This window comes from Sphaerodactylus townsendi, linkage group LG03 (assembly GCF_021028975.2).
Source record: "Sphaerodactylus townsendi isolate TG3544 linkage group LG03, MPM_Stown_v2.3, whole genome shotgun sequence".
Classification (NCBI taxonomy): domain Eukaryota; kingdom Metazoa; phylum Chordata; class Lepidosauria; order Squamata; family Sphaerodactylidae; genus Sphaerodactylus; species Sphaerodactylus townsendi.
The window spans coordinates 166,943,138-166,963,305 of record NC_059427.1 but is presented as its reverse complement, the minus strand read 5'-3'; the positions used below and the strand labels follow the sequence as shown (position 1 = coordinate 166,963,305).

At 56.6% G+C, this 20,168-nt stretch overlaps 2 protein-coding genes across 2 annotated transcripts in view; one reads left to right on the top strand and one right to left on the bottom strand.

Moving 5' to 3' along the window:
• Positions 1-5,549, bottom strand: part of DUSP9 (dual specificity phosphatase 9) — a 38,865-nt gene extending 33,316 nt beyond the window's left edge. Inside the window, exon 1 of the mRNA XM_048487571.1 lies at positions 5,456-5,549. Coding sequence (XP_048343528.1) covers positions 5,456-5,549 — 94 coding nt within the window. The remainder of the gene's footprint in view (positions 1-5,455) is intronic.
• Positions 5,550-8,759: 3,210 nt separating this feature from the next.
• Positions 8,760-20,168, top strand: part of LOC125427996 (plasma membrane calcium-transporting ATPase 3-like) — a 28,314-nt gene continuing 16,905 nt past the window's right edge. The window contains exon 1 of the mRNA XM_048487570.1: positions 8,760-8,791. The gene's annotated coding sequence lies outside the window, so the exon portion shown is untranslated. The remainder of the gene's footprint in view (positions 8,792-20,168) is intronic.

The following is a 20,168-nucleotide window of genomic DNA, read 5'->3' as shown; positions in this document are numbered from 1 at the left end:
GGGGGTGGGGGGGGGGGGGGGTGGGGGGGGGGGGGGGTGGGGGGGGGGGGGGGTGGGGGGGGGGGGGGGTGGGGGGGGGGGGGGGTGGGGGGGGGGGGGGGTGGGGGGGGGGGGGGGTGGGGGGGGGGGGGGGTGGGGGGGGGGGGGGGTGGGGGGGGGGGGGGGTGGGGGGGGGGGGGGGTGGGGGGGGGGGGGGGTGGGGGGGGGGGGGGGTGGGGGGGGGGGGGGGTGGGGGGGGGGGGGGGTGGGGGGGGGGGGGGGTGGGGGGGGGGGGGGGTGGGGGGGGGGGGGGGTGGGGGGGGGGGGGGGTGGGGGGGGGGGGGGGTGGGGGGGGGGGGGGGTGGGGGGGGGGGGGGGTGGGGGGGGGGGGGGGTGGGGGGGGGGGGGGGTGGGGGGGGGGGGGGGTGGGGGGGGGGGGGGGTGGGGGGGGGGGGGGGTGGGGGGGGGGGGGGGTGGGGGGGGGGGGGGGTGGGGGGGGGGGGGGGTGGGGGGGGGGGGGGGTGGGGGGGGGGGGGGGTGGGGGGGGGGGGGGGTGGGGGGGGGGGGGGGTGGGGGGGGGGGGGGGTGGGGGGGGGGGGGGGTGGGGGGGGGGGGGGGTGGGGGGGGGGGGGGGTGGGGGGGGGGGGGGGTGGGGGGGGGGGGGGGTGGGGGGGGGGGGGGGTGGGGGGGGGGGGGGGTGGGGGGGGGGGGGGGTGGGGGGGGGGGGGGGTGGGGGGGGGGGGGGGTGGGGGGGGGGGGGGGTGGGGGGGGGGGGGGGTGGGGGGGGGGGGGGGTGGGGGGGGGGGGGGGTGGGGGGGGGGGGGGGTGGGGGGGGGGGGGGGTGGGGGGGGGGGGGGGTGGGGGGGGGGGGGGGTGGGGGGGGGGGGGGGTGGGGGGGGGGGGGGGTGGGGGGGGGGGGGGGTGGGGGGGGGGGGGGGTGGGGGGGGGGGGGGGTGGGGGGGGGGGGGGGTGGGGGGGGGGGGGGGTGGGGGGGGGGGGGGGTGGGGGGGGGGGGGGGTGGGGGGGGGGGGGGGTGGGGGGGGGGGGGGGTGGGGGGGGGGGGGGGTGGGGGGGGGGGGGGGTGGGGGGGGGGGGGGGTGGGGGGGGGGGGGGGTGGGGGGGGGGGGGGGTGGGGGGGGGGGGGGGTGGGGGGGGGGGGGGGTGGGGGGGGGGGGGGGTGGGGGGGGGGGGGGGTGGGGGGGGGGGGGGGTGGGGGGGGGGGGGGGTGGGGGGGGGGGGGGGTGGGGGGGGGGGGGGGTGGGGGGGGGGGGGGGTGGGGGGGGGGGGGGGTGGGGGGGGGGGGGGGTGGGGGGGGGGGGGGGTGGGGGGGGGGGGGGGTGGGGGGGGGGGGGGGTGGGGGGGGGGGGGGGTGGGGGGGGGGGGGGGTGGGGGGGGGGGGGGGTGGGGGGGGGGGGGGGTGGGGGGGGGGGGGGGTGGGGGGGGGGGGGGGTGGGGGGGGGGGGGGGTGGGGGGGGGGGGGGGTGGGGGGGGGGGGGGGTGGGGGGGGGGGGGGGTGGGGGGGGGGGGGGGTGGGGGGGGGGGGGGGTGGGGGGGGGGGGGGGTGGGGGGGGGGGGGGGTGGGGGGGGGGGGGGGTGGGGGGGGGGGGGGGTGGGGGGGGGGGGGGGTGGGGGGGGGGGGGGGTGGGGGGGGGGGGGGGTGGGGGGGGGGGGGGGTGGGGGGGGGGGGGGGTGGGGGGGGGGGGGGGTGGGGGGGGGGGGGGGTGGGGGGGGGGGGGGGTGGGGGGGGGGGGGGGTGGGGGGGGGGGGGGGTGGGGGGGGGGGGGGGTGGGGGGGGGGGGGGGTGGGGGGGGGGGGGGGTGGGGGGGGGGGGGGGTGGGGGGGGGGGGGGGTGGGGGGGGGGGGGGGTGGGGGGGGGGGGGGGTGGGGGGGGGGGGGGGTGGGGGGGGGGGGGGGTGGGGGGGGGGGGGGGTGGGGGGGGGGGGGGGTGGGGGGGGGGGGGGGTGGGGGGGGGGGGGGGTGGGGGGGGGGGGGGGTGGGGGGGGGGGGGGGTGGGGGGGGGGGGGGGTGGGGGGGGGGGGGGGTGGGGGGGGGGGGGGGTGGGGGGGGGGGGGGGTGGGGGGGGGGGGGGGTGGGGGGGGGGGGGGGTGGGGGGGGGGGGGGGTGGGGGGGGGGGGGGGTGGGGGGGGGGGGGGGTGGGGGGGGGGGGGGGTGGGGGGGGGGGGGGGTGGGGGGGGGGGGGGGTGGGGGGGGGGGGGGGTGGGGGGGGGGGGGGGTGGGGGGGGGGGGGGGTGGGGGGGGGGGGGGGTGGGGGGGGGGGGGGGTGGGGGGGGGGGGGGGTGGGGGGGGGGGGGGGTGGGGGGGGGGGGGGGTGGGGGGGGGGGGGGGTGGGGGGGGGGGGGGGTGGGGGGGGGGGGGGGTGGGGGGGGGGGGGGGTGGGGGGGGGGGGGGGTGGGGGGGGGGGGGGGTGGGGGGGGGGGGGGGTGGGGGGGGGGGGGGGTGGGGGGGGGGGGGGGTGGGGGGGGGGGGGGGTGGGGGGGGGGGGGGGTGGGGGGGGGGGGGGGTGGGGGGGGGGGGGGGTGGGGGGGGGGGGGGGTGGGGGGGGGGGGGGGTGGGGGGGGGGGGGGGTGGGGGGGGGGGGGGGTGGGGGGGGGGGGGGGTGGGGGGGGGGGGGGGTGGGGGGGGGGGGGGGTGGGGGGGGGGGGGGGTGGGGGGGGGGGGGGGTGGGGGGGGGGGGGGGTGGGGGGGGGGGGGGGTGGGGGGGGGGGGGGGTGGGGGGGGGGGGGGGTGGGGGGGGGGGGGGGTGGGGGGGGGGGGGGGTGGGGGGGGGGGGGGGTGGGGGGGGGGGGGGGTGGGGGGGGGGGGGGGTGGGGGGGGGGGGGGGTGGGGGGGGGGGGGGGTGGGGGGGGGGGGGGGTGGGGGGGGGGGGGGGTGGGGGGGGGGGGGGGTGGGGGGGGGGGGGGGTGGGGGGGGGGGGGGGTGGGGGGGGGGGGGGGTGGGGGGGGGGGGGGGTGGGGGGGGGGGGGGGTGGGGGGGGGGGGGGGTGGGGGGGGGGGGGGGTGGGGGGGGGGGGGGGTGGGGGGGGGGGGGGGTGGGGGGGGGGGGGGGTGGGGGGGGGGGGGGGTGGGGGGGGGGGGGGGTGGGGGGGGGGGGGGGTGGGGGGGGGGGGGGGTGGGGGGGGGGGGGGGTGGGGGGGGGGGGGGGTGGGGGGGGGGGGGGGTGGGGGGGGGGGGGGGTGGGGGGGGGGGGGGGTGGGGGGGGGGGGGGGTGGGGGGGGGGGGGGGTGGGGGGGGGGGGGGGTGGGGGGGGGGGGGGGTGGGGGGGGGGGGGGGTGGGGGGGGGGGGGGGTGGGGGGGGGGGGGGGTGGGGGGGGGGGGGGGTGGGGGGGGGGGGGGGTGGGGGGGGGGGGGGGTGGGGGGGGGGGGGGGTGGGGGGGGGGGGGGGTGGGGGGGGGGGGGGGTGGGGGGGGGGGGGGGTGGGGGGGGGGGGGGGTGGGGGGGGGGGGGGGTGGGGGGGGGGGGGGGTGGGGGGGGGGGGGGGTGGGGGGGGGGGGGGGTGGGGGGGGGGGGGGGTGGGTTGGGGGGGGGGGGGTGGGGGGGCATCTTCCGAGGATCCTCTGAAGATGCCAGCCACAGATGCAGGCGAAACGTCAGGAGAGAATGTTGCTAGAACACGGCCATACAGCCCGGAAACCACACGGCACCCAAAACATCTAATCCTGTTACTTAAAAGTTTGAATAAGAATAAGACTATGAATTGGACAATGAACTTTGGATTCTACATATAAAAATTTTGTGATTATATTACCGGGTGCAAAAAAGACCTATTTCTTAGTTGGCTGAACCATGGATATGGGCTTCTTATTTTTGAATGTTATTTCTTTATATTTCATGAATGGTTGAATTATTAAAAAGAAATCATATATTATATATTTCATTGTTTAAGACCAATCTCCGTATATGTGTGTGACGCGTTTCTTGGCTTTCATCGTTACTTAAAAGTTTGACGTTTCCCCAGTCCTGATTATAAAGATAGCTTGCATTTAAACAGTTGCATTAAACCTGGGAGCTCATCCTGCTTTGCTTTAGCCAGATAATCACACTTTCGAACAGGGAGAAGATGCTTCATTGCTTGGTGCCCCCTACCCTTACCCAGTGGTGTAACGAAGAGGGGCTTAAGGAGCTGCAGCTCCAGGCAGCGCTTAAATGGATGACACGGAGGAGGTGCGTTTGGCTGCCTCCCTCGCCCCCATGCAACTGCACCTTACTACGGCAGGAACCACCACCAAACAGTGAAGAAAGACTTCAGCCAAAGCAATACGGACATAGATTTGCAATCCACAAATACATGGCTGTTCTGCTTAAGGGTAAATGGTATCCTTCATTCATTCCCACAGCTGTGGGTTAGGAAATACCGAGAGATTTTGGAGGCGGATCCTGAAGAGGGTTGGATTTGGAGACTGGAATGATGAGTTCACCAGGATGTAACGATGCAGGGTTTGAAGGGGAACAGGTATATCTAGTATATATAATCCTGTCAAGCAAGAGTAACGAGCAGAAATGTGGATTGCGCGGCACGTCAAATTAGAATAGTTTATTTCTCAAAAGACCAGTCGTTTTACCGCGTAAGTTCATAAAATGTAAGGAGGTACTTTACTTGACTAAGAGAGAAAACATATACAGTATATACATTAACAAACCATCACAAATATATAGTTACATGCGCTGCTCGTAGTTTGTTACAGTTTGGTTGCGGTACAATATCTTTGTCAGAGCACTTTCACATAGCATTTGGTTTACAAAGGACAGAGAACATCTTTTCACCTTGGGCCCCTTCCGCACAAGCAGAATAATGCATTTTCAATCCACTTTCACAATGGTTTGCAAGTGGATTTTGCTATTCCGCACAGTAAAATCCAGTTGCAAAGTGAATTGCAAGTGGATTGAAAGTGGATTATTCTGCATGTGCAGAGGGGGCCCTAGTCGGTCAGGCAGTCAAGAGTGTGTGAGAGCTAGTGAGGGAACAGAACACTGTGCAGCTTCCCAGAATTCCCTGCTGCTTCTGCTGCCACTGCATTCAAACAAGGCTGAATATTCCAACAGGGTTCACCCTCCAAAGCAGCCATTTTCTCCAGGGGGCCGGTTGTAATTCAGGAAGATAAAATAGCGTAAACAGAGGCCCTTTTCGCACACACAGTTTGTTCTGGATTAAATATTTGTGGTCGTCACGGTTTCTGCTTGTTCTTTGCACATACTAGCTCTGGAATGCGGTTCGACCCTTACTCTGTCGCCCATTCGAGGCGTCGCCTCACATTTTTCCTGTCGCTCGATGCTTCTGCAACTTTTTCAGATAAAACGGTTTCCCTCCACATTTCTGCCCCTATGTGCGAAACGTCACGCTACCGAGCAGGTTTTAAGAATCACACCCCTGCAGCGATGCGATTTCTCCCAGCCAATTGGGAGGAGCGAGGAATTTGCCAGTTGCGCACGTAGATTTTACTGTTCCGTTTCCTTCTCACTCGCCTCCCGCCTCTCTTCACGCTTGGTCAGGCACTGCATTGTCTTGCTGCAAGGAGGTCTCGAGAAAACGAGATCTCTGCGCAACAGTGCCATGAGACTGTGAGATAATGCTTAATTGGCTGCGTTAGAACCAGGGGGCATCCATTGAAAATGCTGGGGGGAAGAATTGGGACTAATAAAAGGAAACACTTCTTCACGCAACGTGTGATTGGGGTTTGGAATATGCTGCCACAGGAGGTGGTGATGGCCACTAACCTGGATAGCTTTAAAAGGGGCTTGGACAGATTTATGGAGGAGAAGTCGATCTCTGGCTACCAATCTTGATCCTCCTTGATCTGAGATTGCAAATGCCTTAGCAGACCAGGTGCTCAGGAGCAGCAGCAGCAGCAGCAGAAGGCCATTGCTTTCCCATCCTGCACGTGAGCTCCCAAAGGCACTTGGTGGGCCACTGCGAGTAGCAGAGATCTGGACTAGATGGACTCTGGTCTGATCCAGCTGGCTTGTTCTTATGTTCTTATGTTCTTATGTTATGTCCGCGCCCAGGGAGATCAATTGGATGGGCTGAACAGCTTAGCTGCCAACTCAGACAAAGCTTTTGGGAGGGGTGTGTCATGGCAGAACGACGAGATGAGGGATCTGATTGCAGTACGGGGGGGAGGAGGACTCCCTAAAGTCCAGCACTCCCTAAAGTCCAGCTACAGAAACTTAGATGGTTTTGAGAAGGTGGCGGCGGAGATGCACCTCAGGGGGCACAAGAGAACTGCCCTTGAGTGTTGGACAAAAGCAAAAACTTTAAAACATGACTTCAAAAGAGTTACTCAGTCCAACAAAACTTTGGGGGGACGGGACAGAAGTGTTAACCCGCCGCACCAGCTCAGAGCGCCGGAATGCGTAGTGGGTGCTTCTGCCGACACTGTGTCAAGGGACAGCGCCTCGGCACACTCAACGCGAGACATCTCGAGGTGACGTCAGCCAATGGGAAGACTGGCGTGTCGTCATCTCGTGGTCATGTCACTGCGTGACAACGTGATGACGGGGCCAAACGTCACAAACAACACGTCCAGGAACGGCCAAGCTGCCAATCAGAACTTTTGTTTGCATTGCATTCCGCGGCAATGCAAACTATCGGGGTTTCTGGATTCAGATGCGGTTCCAGAGCAACCGGCCGAAGTGCGAATGATGTCGAGCGACGAACCGGCAACAGAAAGGTTGGGATGTCGATGCGCGTTGCAGTAATTCCAGAGCAAACCTTGTGTGCGAAAAGGGCCATAAAAACTTTTCTCTCCTCTTTTCCTTTTCCTGCAAAATGTATTCCCCCTGTGACATTGTTCTATCACTGATCTCCTGGCAAATCCTTTATGTATAGCACTCCTTTTTAAAGATGTGATTTGTTGCCCACCGGAATACACTTGTGACGCTTTTTAATTCACACCTTTTCCCCGCACAAGTAACACTCCTGTAACCACACAAGCACAACACAGCTGTTGATGTAGCCCCAGATAGCAGGCTGGCAGTAACCACATGCATTTGTTTGTACCCAGCCGTTTTCATATTACTCCCAGTAGTGCCCTGAGCCACAGATGCAAACAGCTGATACTCCAGTCGTGTGGAGAGACACACAGCTCACAAAACGGAGGGAAGGCTTGCCCTGCCCTCCACCACCATCCGCGTCAGAACGCATGTGCCAAGACACACATACCCCTTTCTCTCTTTTCCAAATAAAGGCATCTATTCATCCCACTTGTGAAGCTGAATTGTGCCACTTGGATGGGCTGGAGAGCATTCCCTTGACCGGAACATGAAATGAACTTGGATCCTCCCTCCCGCAGTTTCTGGATAGCCTGCATCAGTCCTGGGATTACCAACCTCCACGTTGAAGTCGGCCCGCGGGGGTCGCAAGGAAGAGGCGAGACGCGGTGATATCATCCGGTGGAGAGAGCCAGCAGCAGGAAGCGTGCGATCCGTGGATCTGGCAACTCTGCCGTGTGCTAGTCCCTGGCACCTTTTATTAGGGTTTACGATGGGGGCGTATATGGGAGGCGGGAGAGCGGGAGAGCGGGAGAGTATCATATGATTCATGACATCATGGGGTTGTCTACGTGCGGGAGGAAACGTCCGCGTCTGGGTCTAATCCATACCTGGGGGCAAGAGCCCCTTTGTCCCTTTGTCTGGGACACCTGGTGACCGTGAGTCAGGTAGTTCATGACCTGTGACTCACGGGGGTCTGGGGGATGGGTGAGCATGTGCGCCCAGAAGGACACAGGTGGCACAGGCATTCCATGCGCTCTTTCTGAGGTTCTGCTGGGTACGCGGGGCTCATCCCTACACACGTGGGGCTTGGAAATCTGGAATTATAATTGATCTGCAGAGGACAGATTTTAGCTCCCCTGGGGAACAGGGTGGCTCTGGAGGGTGAGGTGTGTAGCGTTATACTCCACAAGATCCCATCCTATCCTAGGTCTCACCTCCAAATCTCAAGGAATTTCCCAACCTGCACACGGCAACTCTAACCACTCCACGCCGAGGGGCCGAGACCTGTCGTTCGTCTTTATTTCCTCCCCTTTTCATTTTACTTCTGATTTTTATGAATTGCCGCCACTGTGTTTCAGACAACTCCATACGACAAGTAAAATCAATACAGTATAATCGTAAAACATTAAAATGCACGACCTATAGCAGCAACAGCATTCTGACTTAACATTCATTGTCAAAGTGGTTTCTGTGGGATCTACGCAGAAGCATATCATGAGCCTCGCTGATCCCCAGGTTTTACTTTTGGGCTCAGCAGAGCAAACACTAACAAAGGCACGATTTAAACTGGGGAAATGACACAGCTTTCCCATACAAATCCAATTTGGGCACCTGCAAGAGTGCTTTCGTGAAGCAAAAATCATTTTTTAAAAACTTTTGGTGGGTGTCTGATCGCACAGCCCTGAACTCCAAAGCCAAAATCTCACAGAGGTTTTTCTTTGGGGGGGGGAGGGGGAGGGCCTGCAGTTGCCAGATTCTAACCGTCACCGCACTCACCAACTGAGACCAAACTACATCTTACTCTGTTGACCTTCCCATTGGGAGTTCCCAGTTGCAACTACGTGGTGCAATAATTACAGTGTTGGTGTAAGATCTGGGAGACACCAGGCTCAAATCCCCCACTTGCTAGTTCACATTCAGCCAGTTGCACAATCTCAGCCTGTAGTTTGGTCTCAGTTGGTGAGTGGGGTGGTGGTTAGAAGCTGGCAGCTGTGGGACCTCACCCCCCCCCCAAAGAAAAACCTACAGGATTATTGTGCAGATAATGTGGAGGAGAGGAAGAAGAAGAAGAAGAAGAAGAAGAAGAAGAAGAAGAAGAAGAAGAAGAAGAAGAAGAAGAAGAAGAAGAAGAAGAAGAAGAAGAAGAAGAAGAAGAAGAAGAGTTTGGATTTATATCCCCCCTTTCTCTCCTGCAGGAGACTCAAAGGGGCTTTACAATCTCCTTGCCCTTCCCCCCTCACAACAAACACCCTGTGAGGTAGGTGGGGCTGAGAGAGCTCCGAGAAGCTGTGACTAGCCCAAGGTCACCCAGCTGGCGTGTGTGGGAGTGCACAGGCTAATCTGAATTCCCCAGATAAGCCTCCACAGCTCATACGGCAGAGCTGGGAATCAAACCCGGTTCCTCCAGATTAGATACATGAGCTCTTAACCTCCTACGCCACTGCTGCTCAGGAGAACATCAGAAGCTGCTTTGGGGAGTAATGAAATAGTTTTTTTTTAAACCCCAGATTCTCAAGTGTGTGTGTTGGGGGTCCGATTCAGGAGTGGAAATGTGTTGTGAGGGGGGGGGAGCCTTTGTCCGGATGCCTATGGGGTGCTGGGGCCAATTGCAGCTTTGGGCTTGGGGGGAAGGGATTTCAGTAGAATATTATGTAGTGTGTTTCTGCTCATTTCCATCGGCAGGTGTTGGCTAAGGCCGACTCTAACGAACTCTTGTCTTTATCTCACTGCCTGCATATTTCTGCTTTGGCTCACATGGGGGGGGGTACACCCTCACTGATATTACTGATGGTTTGCGCGGGGAAGAGTCAGTTCTGGCTTTTCCACGCTGTTCTCAAGATGCTGAATAAACCTCTGTTGTTTCCATCATTGAGGATCTGACATTAAGCCAGAACTGCTCTCATCGTGCTGCTCTTCCTGCTCACATCTGCAGCGGAAGTTGCGCATTTGAAATACATCGTTGCTTTTCTTCAGGGACTGTCTGGCATTCCCTTGTTGCAGACCCCTGCTAGATCATACTGAAGTCCCTCCCATCCCATCCTCTCTCCAAACCCCGCCTTCCTTGTGCTCCACCCCTAAAATGTCCAGGTGTTTCCCAACCCAGAGCTGGCAGCTCTACTGACCAGGCCTATCCCTCAGCAGAACACCCACCCACCCACTTTGTGCTTTCTTGAGTGGTCAGCAGCTAGGGCTACCAGCCTCCAAGTGGGACCTGGGGACCCCCTCAGAATTAATCTCTAGATGACAGCTCTCCTGGGAAAAATGGATGCTCTTTAGATCAATGTACACCACTGTCTGCTTTGGAGGGTGGACTCTGTAATATTGTACTCCTCCCCGTGCTCTTTAGCCTACATCCCCAAATCTCCAGGGCGATTTCCCTCTGGCGATTAATCCTGGGATAGTCACCTGAAATATCCAGATTTCCTTGCGATCTCCCCACTGCCGAACCGCAGAACACGGATCAATCCCGTTTCTGGTGCTCCGCCCCCATCACGGGATTTTCCTGGACCTGCTTATATATGCACCTTTTAAAAAAACACACACTCCAATGGGAGCTAATAGGAGATGGGGGCTACACATTTCAGGGTCCACCACTTTGGCCCCCATGAACCAAACTTCACCAAACCTGGGTGGTATCATCAGGAGGGTCTCCGAAAGATACTCTGAAATTTTGGTGTGGCTAGCTTAACAATTGCACCCTTGAAAGCAGCTCCCCCCCCCCAAGGGGGAGGCCTAGACATCTTCATTAGAAACATGCTGCAATGAGGATGTTGGAACCTGGATGAAAAGGTGCCGATTCTGTTGAAACTTGGTTGTATCTGGATTAAATTTTCAGTGGGAATTCGGCCCAGGAGTTACCGAACCTGGATCTGGCAACATTATCCCCCCCCAAATCGTCTGCTGGTGGCCGGGGAGTGGATCCGACTACCCTGCCAGTGCCCCATCCGTCACTGCTGCCTTCCCCGCAGCTTTTCCTCCTGGTCTCTTTGACCGTACCTGCCTGGTGACATCACCTCTCTTAAAAGAGCCAGAGATGCCCGGAGAACATCAGCCCGACACACACAAAGGAGGTGACAGGCAGCAGGAATCATCCCCGATGAAACAAAGGGGCCAGTTTCCACGTCCTTAAAAGCCTTGTTCCCCTCCTCCCTGCTTTAATGGCAGCCGTGTGAGCATAAACAGATGATCTCATCCTTTGGCTGGCTCATTCCCTTTCTCCATTACCCACTCAGAAGCTGCCAATGCGATTCCCGTATTCTCTGCAGAGCTGGGCCAGCAGATACGATCAGGTGCTGACAGAGAGACCTCCAGAGCATCCGAAGGAATGCTGACCAAGAAGAAAATGTGGTCGAGGATACGGGTCAGAGATCTGTGTGGTGCCTCAAAATAGGGCAGCTGGCTAGGGTTGCCAACACCAGCTTGGAAAATTCTGGAGATTTGGGGGCAGAGGCTGAGGAGAAGAAGAAGAAGAAGAAGAAGAAGAAGAAGAAGAAGAAGAAGAAGAGTTTGGATTGATATCCCCCCCTTTCTCTCCTGCAGGAGACTCAAAGGGGCTGACAATCTCCTTGCCCTTCCCCCCTCACAACAAACACCCTGTGAGGTGGGTGGGGCTGAGAGAGCTCCGAGAAGCTGTGACTAGCCCAAGGTCACCCAGCTGGCGTGTGTGGGAGTGCACAGGCTAATCTGAATTCCCCAGATCAGCCTCCACAGCTCAGGCGGCAGAGCTGGGAATCAAACCCGGTTCCTCCAGATTAGATACACGAGCTCTTAACCTCCTATGCCACTCCTACGCCACTGGGATCTCAGATACGATACTATAGAGCCCACCCGGCAAAGCATCAGTTTCCCCCAGGAGAATGGATCCCTGTCAGCTGGAGATCAGTTGCAATTCCACAAAATCTCCAGCCCTCACCTGGAGGTTGGCAAATCTATGGAATCGTCCTGGGGAGCTACTATTTGCCCTGCTGGGGAACTATGCAGGCACCCCGACCAATCTGATTCCTCTTCACAGGAATCCCAGGGACACATTTACAAATGACAGGGGCGGAGTGAGGGAGAGTTGCAGGGAAGAATTGGCCAGTAGTGAGTTCTCCTGCAGCAGCTTATTCCCCTCCCCACGTTGAATTGAGAATCTCTCTTGATCGTCCATCGACTTTACTGTTGGGAGTGAGTGACTCAGCATGCCTGGGCACCGGGGGCTCTGATTCATCTAAGTGTGCATAAGTATTATCTCTTGAATGGGATGTTCCTCTCTTTGTCTGAACCGGGGAGCTGCCCTCTTCCCGGCCTCCTCCTCCTCCTCTCTTGGCAGCCATTGCTGCTTCCCCACTTCCACATGGGTGGAATCCCCACTGCCAATTAATCGCGTGATACTCACACGAAATATCCAGGTCTCACAACAAACTCCCCACAGTTGCACCGCCGAACACGGATTCATCCTGGTTCTGGCGATCCCTCTCCCCCTCATCAGGTGTTTTTTAAGAACCTGCATGGATGTGCACCTTTAAAAAAAACATGTCTCCAATTCAGATTGGTGGGGAGGATCAGGGGGTCGAACGTGGATTCAATTTTCCCGCCGTAGGGAGTGATGTGGGGGCTTCCAGCCAATCAGAGCACAGCAGGCCATGCACAATGTATGCGGAGCCTTTTTTTTTGGTTTCGCGCTGGCTGAGGCTAATGTTGAACCATGTGCATGACAGGACTGTAGCCACTCAGAAGAAAGCTGGATAGGCAGGGATACTGTGCGTACGCGCTTATGTACTAACGTTAGCACGTTTTTTGCGCAAAAAAGTTCCCGCCCCAACACAGCATGCCAGCCAATCAGGATAGACCCGCTAAGCCGATCGCGTGTTTGTGGGAAGTGTAACATTGTTTGAATCCGCGATAGACATAGATGTATTGTCGAAGGCTTTCAGGGCCGGAATCCCTGGGGTGCTGTGTGGTTTCCGGGCTATATGGCCGTGTTCTAGCAGCATTCTCTCCCGACGTTTCGCCTGCATCTGTGGCTGGCATCTTCAGAGGATCTGATAGTTGGAAAGGAAAGCAAATGGAGTGTATATACCTGTGAGTAAAGGTCAATAGGTGAGGGCATCTGAATAGGAGTGGCCTGGCAAGTGAGTAACAATGAAGTGTAGCATGTGACTAACAATGGAGTTAGCAAGGTCAATAGGTGAGGCATCTGAATAGAAGTAGTCTGGCCTTTGTTCCCTTTGATTGTCTATAGTCACCCTGTGTCTGTGTGGAGCTGATTAGTCACTGTCACCAGAAAAACCAACACCTTGATTAAGAACTCCTCAATTGATCCAATCATACGCCAATGTCTCTGCAAATCTGGACACAGAATATTATTTGAAAACACAGACATTCTGGACCACTCTGACAACCACTATGACAGGCTACACAGAAAAGCCATTGAAATCCACAAACACATGGACAATTTCAAAAGAAAGGAAGAAACCATGAAAATGAACAGAATTTGGCTGCCAGTTTTTAAAAACACTAGAGTCAAGACAGTGACTAATCAAAACTGTAGCCCCCATCTCCTATTAGCTCCCATTGAAAACAATGGAGGATAGGGGCACCCCCTTTGGGAGTCCATAACTTTGGACTCCCTGAACCAAACCTCACCAAACTTGGGGGGTAGCATCAGGACAGTCCCCTGATGATACGCTGAAAGCCCAAAACTTGGGGGGTAGCATAAGGACAGTCTCCTGATGATACGCTGAAAGCTAGCCTAAAAACCGCACCCCCTGCAGGCCAAAAATGGAAAACCACTAAAATACCCAAAACCGAACCCAGCATTTTGATGCCCCCCACAAGGTGATGCCCTGGGCAGCTGCCCACCTTGCCCAATGGGCATTACGCCAGTGTTGCCAACTTGGGGTGGGAAATACCTGGAGTCTGGGAATGGAGGGGTCTGGGGACAGCAAAACCTCAGCAATGTATGCATAGAGCCTAATTTCCAAAGCAGCCATTTTCTCTGTGGGAACTGATCTTTGTTGCCTGGAGATTATTCCAGGAGATCTCCAGGTCAAACCTTAAGGTTAGCAATCCCAGCAAGTACACCTAGAACAACCACTTATCTGTGAATTCTCCAAGACTGAAAACATTGAGGGAAGGTCACTCGACTCTGCTTGTGCTTCAGTCACTTGCAAGGGAAAGGTACAATATTTGATTGGTTTACTTTGAAAGAAGGTTTTGTCTAATCATATAACAAGGGTGACATCATTTTCAGTGCAGGGAAACATGGCTCCCATTAGTCATTCAACAGAATAGACCAAGGTTAAAAAGGAGAGAGAGATACAATGACATAATCTGAGATGTTGTTATTCCTGCTGATGAACAATAGACGACTCTTTTCTTCTCTTCGCAGGGCTGCATAACCTGAGGGAAAGGATGCAGTAAGCGGTCCTCTTTTAAAAAATGTATTTACTTCCTTTATATTTTCCCTGTCTCTCCAATAGGCAATTAAGGCAGGGTTCACTGGTTTGACGAAGTAGGGATTCGAGCCTGGATCTCCCAGATTCTAATCTAACGCCCGACCCGTTATATCAGACTGGCCGTCCCTGTTGCTGTTGTGCACATAATAAAACGAGGGCGGAGGGGAAATAGGCTGAAAGACACACCTGTACCTTGAAATTGGGCAGGGGTGTTATGTAATAACTATATACAGGATTTAGCCAATGGGTTGGGAAATTCCGAGAGATTTGGGAGGGGACCGTGTGGAGCGGAGGATTCGGAGATGGGAGGGACATCAGAAGAGAATGCCGTCTGTTTTCTTCCGGGGAACTGATGTCAGCCGCCTGGATATCAGTTGTAATTCCGGGAGATCTCCGGGCCCTGCCCGGATGTTGACAACCACATCTAGACCACATCTGCTAGCAGAAAGGAGAGTGTTTTAACGGATTCTCTCCACCCACTGTGTAGCTTCAGTTTCCCACTCATGCGAATTCGGAGGGTCCCCTATCTTCACCCACCGTGTAGCCTCAATCTCCCACTCATGCGAATTCGGAGGGTCCCCTATCTTCACCCACCGTGTAGCCTCAATCTCCCACTCATGCGAATTCGGAGGGTCCCCTATCTTCACCCACCGTGTAGCCTCAATTTCCCACTCATGCGAATTCGGAGGGTCCCCTATCTTCACCCACCGTGTAGCCTCAATTTCCCACTCCTGCAAATTCGGAGGGTCCCCTATCTTCACCCACCGTGTAGCCTCAATTTCCCACTCCTGCGAATTCGGAGGGTCCCCTATCTTCACCCACCGTGTAGCCTCAATTTCCCACTCATGCGAATTCGGAGGGTCCCCTTTCTTCACCCACCGTGTAGCCTCAATTTCCCACTCCTGCGAATTCGGAGGGTCCCCTATCTTCACCCACCGTGTAGCCTCAATTTCCCACTCATGCGAATTCGGAGGGTCCCCTATCTTCACCCACCGTGTAGCCTCAATTTCCCACTCCTGCGAATTCGGAGGGTCCCCTATCTTCACCCACCGTGTAGCCTCAATCTCCCACTCATGCGAATTTGGAGGGTCCCCTATCTTCACCCACCGTGTAGCCTCAATTTCCCACTCATGCGAATTTGGAGGGTCCCCTATCTTCACCCACCGTGTAGCCTCAATTTCCCACTCATGTGCATTCGGAGGGTCCCCTATCTTCACCCACTGTGTAGCCTCAATTTCCCACTCCTGCGAATTCGGAGGGTCCCCTATCTTCACCCACTGTGTAGCCTCAATTTCCCACTCATGCGAATTCGGAGGGTCCCCTATCTTTACCCACTGTGTAGCCTCAATTTCCCACTCATGCGAATTCGGAGGGTCCCCTATCTTCAGCATGCTGCATCCCGAGACGTTTGGTGGGCTGCCTGTCTGCACAGGAACGCTTTGCTCCTCTGCCAAAAGGTAAAATTATGGCTGGATCTAACCCGCCGGCTCGTATCGAGGGAATTTCTCGCTTCTCCTCGTGCTGATCTGTACCAGCACCTGTGCTAGCCAGAAGCAAGGTTAGGAGGCCACACACACGCTCAGTCTGTTTCCCCACAACAAAATAGCACAGGTGGGGACCGCTATTGGAGAGATGGCTGTCACCAACACAGTGTGGGGGATGGGTCATGCCATGGGATCTGCTGCTCTACTGTTTATTTGATATCGCCACCTCCTCAGGTCAAGGGTCGGCCGTTTTGTGCCCCCCCCACAAATTCTATCTGGCCGCACACGGCACCGCATCAGTAACAACCAGGCTTATCACGTGCCTCGTTAATGGCAGAAAAGGTCTGGGTAATTTTTACCAGGGCCCACCCACGCTCGCCTGGTCAGCAGGTGGAAGCAGGCTGGCAAAGGGGGAAGGGGAAGGTTACCAGGTGTGGACTGGGAATAGAGTTGCCAGCTCTGATTTGGGAAATACCTGGAGATTTTGGGGGTGGAGTCTGAGGGTTTGGGAAGGAGTCTGAGGGTTTGGGAAGGAGAAGGGGACTTTGATGAGGTATAATGTCCACTTTCCCAAGCGGCCATTTCCTCCAGGTCAACTTGCCTCTATTGCTTGGAGGGCAGATGAAACACCAGGGCCCCTTCCACACACGCAGAATAACCCACTTTCAAACAATTGTGAAAGTGGCTTGAATGTGCATTATTCTGCATGTGCAGAAGGGGCCCAGGAGATCGTTGACCTGGAGGTTGGCAACCCTAATTGGGAAATATTTGGAGATGCGGGGGTTGGAGCCTCAGGTAGGCAGAGGTTGGAGAGGGACCTCAGAAAGGTATGTGATAGAGTCCACCATCCAAAGCAGTCATTCTTTCTAGGGCAGGGCCACAGGGGTGTCCAACTCTGGTGCCCCAGAGGTTCATGGACTATGAATCCTATCAGTCCAATTGGCCATGCTGGCAGGGGCTGATGGGAATCATAGTCCATGAACATCTGGGGCACCAGAGTTGGACACCCCTGCTCTAGGGCCATGGTGGCGAACCTTGCTCAGCTCAGCAACATAATGAGGCGCAGGAAGCCGACGTTCTTCAAGCAAAAGATTTTATTGCAAGTGGTGGTCACAGCTCGGTCAGGAGAAATTGCGCCCTTGCAACGCAGTGCAAGAACTTTTATTCCCAACCTTCAAAGGGGGCAAAGGGGCAGGGAAGTGGGAGGTGAGGGGGCAAGTCCCTCACCCAAACACCAATCAAACAAAACAACATGAAAGCAGGATACATTTACAACTTCTGAAAGAGATTACAAATCTCGCTGTCACATGTCTTCCCGCGAGATCTCGCACGGGTGCTGAACGGAAAGCAGATAACGTCCATTCATAAAATCCAGGTGGGCTCGCTGCCGCACCCAGCTGAGTCCTTTATCAGATGGCTGTTACCTTTAGTAATGCCCTGGGGCTCCCACCCCACATCGCTGCAACAAAGAAAAGTTCAAACTGTCCAATGGCGGTTCCTGCACGTCTCCTAACGGCTGGGGACCTTTTGGTGCTGGCAACAAATCCGATTTGCAAGTCCAAAGGGGTCTTTGTCTTTGTCAAGGAGTTGGCTGGGCGTTGGTCTAAGCTGCATTCCAGAGCCAACTTTCTTGTCCCTTAATATCAAACCTTTCTGGCCACTGCTTTGGCCATCAGACACAAATTTCAAAAATAACATTTCTGAACTTAAACCTTAGATAAACCTTACAGGGATAAACACATACACTTATAGGCAAGACTCTCCTAAATTAACAATAACAGAACCTTAAACTAACTGAAGAACCTTATTAAACTAAAATCCTAAATAGCAGGCACATCATACATTCAACTCTAAAGGGGCTTTTATTACATCCTAGAAAAGCATAAACAATAGGGAAACCATATAACATTGGCACACACATACATATACGTTCTCTGTGAGCCCTATGGAGGCTTCTGAACCACACAAGTCTCCGCGTCCGGCCATGGAGTCAGTGTAGCCAGGCAACCTGACTTCAGGGAAATATTTTGTTATTTTCCTGTGGCGGTAACAAAAGGTGATGATCATGGTCACTGCGTGATGATGTCAATTCAGGCACGACCCAGAAACACCTGGCATCACAGCGGGGCAATGCTCTAGCATGTGTCCCAAATCTCAGTGGAGTTTCTGGCTGAATCCCACCATTGAACGTGAGGAATGGGCCCACGGGTTACAAAGTATTTGGCTCCCCATGCCTGGGAGCCTTACCAATGGCGCAGCCATCATCTTGACTACTAGCCTTCCTGTGGGCTCTACAAGCTCAGTGCTCCTCAGCTACACCTACTCACCTTTCCCAGTCTCTGCCTCCTTCTCGGGAAGACGTGCTGCTGGCCCAATTTCTGCTGGAGCCTCATCCACTGGAAGAGTATTTGACACCGAGTGAAGCGGATATAAATAGAAACCGGAGAAAAATCAATAACTCCCAGGCCAGACATAATGCAATTGCAAACCGCGCTCCCACCCGGTATGGCTCGTGCCCCACCATCTCAGGCCTTGGCTGCCTCGCCTACGCTCAGACTGGTTCCCGATTGACTTTTGGACCAAGACAGAGCTCTTGTTGCACGCCGAGTATTTTCAGCCACTGGAAATGGGATTAAAAAGAAAAACTCATTACAGATTTTTTTTATTAATGCCAGGGGTGCTACAGTTTCTAAATTCATTTCGAGTCACGGTCTCACTGTCATCCTCACGTAGTTCAGCGTGTCCCCAAAATGACCCTGGATCACAGGAAGGACAGTCTTTGCAAATATGACTACTTTTGTATCACTGGAATTGGATTTATTTTCCGGGCAGGGGAAGGACAGCTCACGATTCTGGAGCCCATGGAACTGGGAATATGACATCCAATAAGCGTACTGTCTGCTCATGTGCTGTCTAAACAGATGCTGTCGTTCATGCCATTGGAACTTGCAAGGCTGACTTCCAAAAGACAAACTTCTTCCAGGACTGTCCTTGAAGATGGTTGAAGAGTTTTTTGTTAACCCCAATACAACTAGCCTATATGATTAAAGGATTAAGCCCAAAATGTTGACATTGTGGAGAAAAAGGAGCATATTACACTCATATGTGGATAGAATGTAAAATGGTGAAAAAGTTTTGGGAAAATATTTTGAAATATGTAGAACAGTTAGTAAAAGTAAAAATTGATATAAACAATGATTTATTAATTGTGGGGATAATAGATGATATAAGAGTGAATAGAAGTTTGGAACCAATGTATAAAATAATGATTAGAGCAGCACACGCTGTGTTGGCGTTGGGCTGGAAAGATAATAAAAAATGGACAGTATCAAAATGGATGGAATACATATGGGAACAAATACAGTTAGAGATCTTTGAGAGACTGACAAAAAACAAACCATGGGAAGAAAAGATGGAAGATATTATGAAATTATGGACAGTGTTTGAAACATGGATGGAAGAAGCCGGATTTAACAAAGAACTGTGGAATAAGAGAATAAGAAGAATGAATCTCCTGCTGCTGGCATTAAATAATCAATAGAAAAGGGGGGGAGGGGGGAAATGGAAAAATGGAAAAATGTATAGATGAAATGAAGATATTGAATGTAACAAATGTATGAATATTCTATACAATAAAAAATTTATTTAAAAAAAGAGTTTTTTGTTTTTAAATGTGTCAAGTCACATTTAGGACCAGGTAAAATGCCATTTTCACCCAGCTGGAATGTAGGAGTGCGGAAACACATCTGGTCCACCAGATAAGCCTCTGCCACTCAGGTGAAGAAGTGGGGAATCAAACCTGGTTCTCCAGATTAGAATCCACCTGCTGTTAACCACTACACCACACTGGCTCTCAGGAGGGGATGGTGAAGTGATTCTAGATTATCCCAAAGTGTTTTATGCCCCATCCAGCCAACAGTGCCTGGCTCACAATAGCTGTATTAGCTATTAAGAGAAGCTATCTTTATCGATTAGCTGTAGCTAGCTATAAGACAGTTTATTCGATTAACTATTGGCCAGTTTGAATAGCTGTCAACAGGTCAGCTCATTAGAACATGACCTCAACAGGTAGTCAACAGTTTCATGACCGGTTGTGACAACTTGGTAGCTCGTTTCACTAGGCTGGAGCCAGGACTGTAAAAGCCCTGGCTCTCATGGAAGCCAGCCAGGTAGCTCTCGGGCTGGGGATCGCCAGGAGGTTCCCCTCCGACGAGGGTGCAGCCCCACAACACGGCTCATGAGCACACGATGCAGCCACTTGCCAAACTGTTGAAGCAGTTACAGTATCCTGTGATGTTTTTAAACCATAAGAACCCAACATCTTTTTGGTGTTGAAAATAAGTGCAGGAGTGGCTCTTGACAAGTCGCCAGATTCTACCTACAGTGGGCAGAGTAGATCTGTCTGTAGGGCTGTGCCAGGACTGGTTTGGGAGTTCCTAGAGCAGTGGTGGCGAACCTTTGGCACTCCAGATGTTATGGACTAGAATTCCCATCAGCCCCTGCCAGCATGGCCAATTGGCCATGCTGGCAGGGGCTGT